This window comes from Ursus maritimus, assembly GCF_017311325.1.
Source record: "Ursus maritimus isolate PB19 chromosome X unlocalized genomic scaffold, ASM1731132v1 scaffold_X1, whole genome shotgun sequence".
NCBI lineage: Eukaryota > Metazoa > Chordata > Mammalia > Carnivora > Ursidae > Ursus > Ursus maritimus.
The window spans coordinates 94,004,284-94,010,450 of record NW_024423319.1 but is presented as its reverse complement, the minus strand read 5'-3'; the positions used below and the strand labels follow the sequence as shown (position 1 = coordinate 94,010,450).

Genomic DNA, 6,167 nt, shown 5'->3' with positions numbered 1-6,167 from the left:
ACCTTAAGATCATAAAACTGAACTAGGTAAAAATTTCTGAAACCAGTGGAAAAATTAGAGTCAAGCAGAACAAGAATTAATAATATGGGATTGAATGAACTGAGGAAGATAATTATACTTTTTATGACTTCTTGTTTGGAATATTGCTGACTTTTTAAAAATATTTTATTTTTTCAGATTTAAGAAAACTTTTTCTCTTAAGCTGACTTAACAGCAATTTTAATAAAACATACCTTTGTGAACAAGTTGAAACATTTACCTTTTCTCTGTACTTGAACCCTCCAGAATTCAGAAAGTCTCAGTGAGTATTCTTTATTCTTTTTTCTTTTTTTAAGATTTTATTTATTTATTTGAGAGAGAGAGAGAGCGCGAGAGAGCACAAGCAGGGAGAGTGGCTGAGGGAGAGAGAGAAGCAGGCTCACCAGGAAGCCTGATATGGGACTTGATCACAGCACCCTGGGATCGTGACCTGAGCCAAAGGCAGACGCTTAACCGACTGAGCCACCCAGGCACCCCTCAGTGAGTATTCTTATATTTTTATGGCAATGTATGTATTTGCATAAATTCAATAAAACTCAGTTCTTGTAACAGGACACAATTGGAAACACTGGTTATATTACCAAGGCTTTGACTGGAATGTCATATCTGAGAAAGACCAGATATGACCAGAGAGCTTTAAAGAACTAAGGTTGACTCTATGGAGCCAAGAAAGCCCCTTGGAAATCTCAGCCTGATACCTTGCTTACTTTTTTTTTTTTTTTTTTTTTGGAAATGACTTATTTTACATACGAATTAGTGTTAATTTGGCTGTCTTTGGTAAAAACGAGGGTGGTTTGTAGAGAGAAAATACGTCTAACATTTTGATTTTTCTTCCATTTTTCTGACTTGGAATCATTTGAGATCTATAACTGACTTTTTTCCTGAAGTCCTGAAAACTAAATATAAATGACTTGATGTACGCTTCAGAGACATTGCCACAATAGCTCATAAATGGACAATCTTCATGCCTATTGCTCAGTGGACCTGTTTAAAGGACTGAAACAGTTGGTGAGAAGGGGGAAACAGTGGATTTGAAGGATAAATAACTGGCCAGCAGATGGAAGGCCAGGCCTCTCAGAGTGAAAGTTATGTACGGTGGCACGGAGGAAGTGAAAATATAAATACATATATGTAATGTGAGTATATATATTTATATGTATGTTTATATATAAGCAAATATAAATATATTTATATCTATATATTTTTGTAAATATAATAAATATATAAAATTACACAGTATATATCTGCAGAGCTTGACTCCAAATTAATAAAGGTTCCTAGAAGCAGCGTGTTGTGAAGTTATGGTAAGAGGCAGATTTAAGGCAGGGAAATACCACTCATGTAATATGTTTTAAAACCCTAAGACCATCACAGCAGATAAAGAATGAAGAGAGAGTAGGGATTGGGCAGTGTGAATCTGGGCTTGTTAGAAAGGTGCTCATCTAGCTAGAAATGAAAAGGTTTGATCTCAGTCTTCTGAGCAACACCTCGGTTTCACAAATGAAGAAACTTAACACCTAGAGTGGTTAAGGAAACTTCCAAAGCTTCTCTACTCAGTGTGTGGTCCTTGGACCTGCGGCGTTGGAATCACCTGGGACCTTGTTACAAAACAGATTTTTAGGCCCTGCCCCAGATCTACGGAAACATAATCTGCATTTTAACAAAAGACCCAGAGGATTGCTATTACAGTTTTAGTAACCATAGCCTAAAGGCCAAAGAGCAGGACACCCTGGGGGCCCTGACTCTGCTTCCATGGAATTCCTCTGTTACTGTTCCATTTTGTTGCTTTAATAGACTCCGTGGGCACATCACTTCCCCTGCTCTTTAAGCTTTGTCTTAAGAGAGGTCCAGAAAATGCCCACCCCACAATGTGATCTTAAAATCCTGCCAGGCCATGACAAAGTGAGATGCCTCTGGGATCTGGGCTGTCATAGAACGTTTCCAGCGTCTCTGGTGACACCTGCGATCCCTGTGTTCTTTCGCCAGAAGCCTGCATTCTCTGTTCGGGAAAGCCAACGCACAAAGTTTGGGCTGCACCAATGGGGGTGGAGCTTGAGGCGAGCGCGCGGCGTCTGTCGGTTGCCTAGCGACGGCGTCCACGCTGGCCCACTGTAGGTCAAATCAGCTACCGTTTGCAGGCCACCTAGAGGGCCGCCATGGAGACTGAGAGGGGCTCCCTGGTCCCCCGGGAGGTGGAGACCCCAAAGAAGGAGGTGCAGCTGCGAGTAACCCCTTCGGAGGTGAAGTTCCTGGACACGCTGGCCGGGAGGGTGTACCGCCTCCCAGTTACTGTACACAATATCGGCCGTTGCAACCAGAAAATCCGGTTTCAGGAGCCCCTCAAGCCACAGGTAACACACTCGCGGCTGGAGCAGGACCTCAGGAGCGTCAGGGCTCTGAGAACGCCTCCCCACCTGGGTGCCTGCTTTGTCCCGGAGAGTAGACGCCGGGCTTCTGCGGGAATGGGGGCAGGATTGACCTTCCCAGGGAGCGGTGATACAGGTCTCTCGGTGTTTATGTGTGCTAGGCTTTTTGTTTTGTTTTGCTTTATTTTGTGTTTTTACTTTTTTCTTGGCTTTGGGAGACAGGATGGGGAAAAGTAGATCTAGAACCTCCCAACTTCATCATTCTGGGTTTGGAAAGAAGAGAAAGGGGGTTCCATGTCTGTCTCCTAACAGCCCAGAATTTATGCTTATATACTGTAGAATTACACCAACAAAATTCATATTCTAACAAACATTTGTTGAGCACCTACTATGCAAAATTAATGTTTCTAGAGGCTGTCCCTGTCTTCTGATTTAAAAATTGACAAAATTGTATCTCAGTCTGTTATTTTAGTTCATGTGTGTGAGTGGATGTTTACTATGATCACCTGTTATCAAGAAGACTTTTGCTATAAGAAAGGTGATAAGAATTTTTGATATGTAAGTGATAAATAACCTGGTATTTTTTTGGTGGGACATTCCTAATGATAAATAGTATTGAATGCAGCTGAACTTCTAGGTACAGAAATAGAAAGGTATCTGTAATTTTTTTGTTAAAATTACATATGTTTGTTTGAAAAATGTACTGTAATGAATAGAAAGACAATGAGAAAAAGGCCTTTCATGTTCTACTTTTTACACTTAAAAAAATTGATGTACTATTTACCTACACTAAAGTGCACAAATCTCGGAAGTAAAGTTTGATGAATTTTTATATATTTATACATCCATGTAGCCACTGTTGTGGTCAAATCGTAGAATACTTCCACCACTCTAGAAGGTTCCCTTCAGTACCTGGAGTAATCACCCCATGGAGGTGACCAGTGTACTGATTTCTAACACCACAGATTAGTTTTGCTTCTTCTTGAGTTTCATATAAATGGAATCGTGCTTTGTTAATTTTTATATGTGCATGTTTTAACAATAGTAATAAGTATTTTATAATAAAATAGTACATCACAAGAGGCTATTAACTCTTTAAATCAAAAGTGACCTGATTACTCCAAGTACTGTAAAATTAGGGGAAAATTGATTATTTCACTACCTCACTGCATATTTATTGAACAATTGAAAGTATGTCTGAAAATCCCAGATAGGGGCAAACAGTATTTTATGGATGTACGGGAGACACTCATATCGGTGGTTTTTGTGTAGTCAGGAGAAAAATGATATAATTAGTTTTAGTTTGTATCAAGAGTTATGAAGGAGAACTATTTAGATCACAAGTCTTGACTTTGACAAGAGAATGGCCGGGTAAGCTTACTAGTTAGAGGCCAAAGTCATGAGCCCATTATCAGTATGAACTTCTCTTTGTTGCAAGACCATATGCACTCCTGGTCCTTCATAGACATAAATGGAATTAGGAAAGAGATAGATTAGCAAAAAATGTATTAACTGTCTTGCAGAGAAAATAAATAAAAACAAGATACTCTATAAAGAGCGTTGTCATCACCACTGTTTATAATTATTTACAAAATGATGCTCCTAATAGACAGTAGTACTTGTTTTCCACCCTGGCTCAAGAGGCTGCATTGTCTTTGTGGTGACTACCTATTATGAACCATATGCAGTGCTATATGCCATCTGTGGGTTGCTGGTAGAAAATAAAGAAGACACAGACCTCATCTTCAGTGTTTTGCCAACTTGTGTGGCCGCTGGATCAGGCCAGTCTTAATTATAATTAACCCCTTTTACCCCCATGGCTCAGACTCCCTTTTCTTCTTCTTCTTCTTCTTTTTTTTTTAAGATTTTATTTATTTATTTGAGAGAGAGAGAGAGAGCAACTGAGAGAGAGAGAGAGCACAGAGGGAGAAGGAGAAGCAGACTCACCGTTGAGCGGAGAGCTGGATATGGGACTCCTAGGGCCCTGAGATCAAGACCTGAGCCGAAGGCAGACGCTTAACCAATGGAGCCACCCAGGCGCCCCCAGATTCCCTTTTCTTTTGACCTGTGTTTTAATTCCCACCTCCTGCAAGGATTACCCTTTTTCCAAGCCCCACCCATCTTTGAGGGTCAAAGTGAGTTCTCTTTTACTCTCTAAGTCTTATCATCTTATCTCTAAATTATTTCTTCCCTACTGGATACCAGTTGCATTAACAGACATTTATTATCATTTGGACTTGTGTCCTGATGACTCCTAGTAAATGTTAGTTTTACCTCCGGGGTCCGTCCATCAGCTCCTAGGTAGGGATTGTGTCTTAAACACCTTTGCGTACCGCTCAGAGGGCTCAGCAACTTGTAGTTTGACCAAAAGCACATGCTGCTGAAGCCCTGGTTCCCCCCCCCCCTTTTTTAAGATTTTATTTATTTATTTGAGAGAGATTTTATTTATTTATTCGAGCCGGGGGAGGGGCAGAGGGAGAGGGAGAAGCAGACTCCTCACTGAGCAGGGAGCCCAGTGCCGGGCTGCTTCCCAGAACCCCGGGATCATGACCTGAGCCGAAGGCAGATGCTTGACTGACTGAGCCACCCAGGCGCCCCATCCTGGTTTTTCTTCTTGAAGATCCAGCTTCTTTAAAGGAAGATAGTCACACCTGATATGTGTACTAACACCCGCAGGCTTATGCAGGGAATAATTGATCGCTTGTTTTCTTACTGTTCTGTAATTGCAGGGGGATTGAGAGTTGGACTATATCTGATAGTTTTAAGGTATAAGAAGTTTACTAAAAGTGCGAAACTTTCAGACCATTTGTATCAACAAATCACTCCCCTGCTCTATGTCCTTCATTGCTGGGAAGTACTGCTTAGACTCAGCCTGGCATGAAAAAGCCCTGAATAATTAATTTCAACAGCCTCCTTCGCTACTGATTGAAGCTCTTTGCCCAGCAAGGCTAGCTTATTAATTGCCTGCTGGGAGACTATTTTGCTTATTCTTTTCTCTGTGTCTGAGATTTTCCTGCCTGCAAAGGGAGCACCTTACTTCCTTGTTCACATTTTATGACCATTCTCTAAGCCTAGGCCAAGTACACTCCTTTCTGGCCCATAATAATCATGCTTTCTCAAGGATTTCCATGATACTTATGTCTCCATGACTCATAAGACAATTAATTAGTCCTTGGCTTGTATTCTTTAACTTTCTAGGGATATATAATCTTCCTTAAGGAGATTATATATTCAGGAAAGGGTCTCATTCCAGTTGTGGGGAAAGAGCTTACATTTTAGAGTCAGATAGATGTGTGATTTGAATCCTTACGGTCACAGTGACATTAGACATTAATTAACCTCTACAAGTCCCAGTTTCCTCATCTGTATTCTGGAAGGCTTAACATTGGCCTTATAGGACTGTAGAAGTATATGATATGAGATAAATGGTGTAGAAGGCTTGACGTCTTGTGAGTGCCCAACACGTAGTAGTTCTTTTTATCCCTTCATATTTTTCTTGTAGTCTAGCAAATGGTTTACAAGAATGAAAGTGTTTTTTCCCCTCTTTATTCTATTTGTTTTTTATATTTCCTCCAAGTTTTAAATTCTAAGTCCCATGCAAAAACTGTATAAAATGCTATATGTACGTGTGTATACATACATATGTGTATGTGCATGTATGGATGTGTTATGTATATATAGATGATTGAGCAACATTTTTATTAGATTGCTCTCCCTTTTTTCTCTATTTAAGTGCCTCATACTTCTCAAGGAGGCTGTGAG

At 40.4% G+C, this 6,167-nt stretch overlaps 1 protein-coding gene across 1 annotated transcript in view; it reads left to right on the top strand.

Moving 5' to 3' along the window:
• The first annotated feature begins 1,636 nt into the window (after positions 1-1,636).
• CFAP47 (cilia and flagella associated protein 47) overlaps positions 1,637-6,167 on the top strand; it is a 503,621-nt gene continuing 499,090 nt past the window's right edge. Inside the window, exon 1 of the mRNA XM_040635242.1 lies at positions 1,637-2,390. Within this exon, the coding sequence (XP_040491176.1) occupies positions 2,196-2,390 (195 nt within the window). The 5' untranslated portion in view covers positions 1,637-2,195. The remainder of the gene's footprint in view (positions 2,391-6,167) is intronic.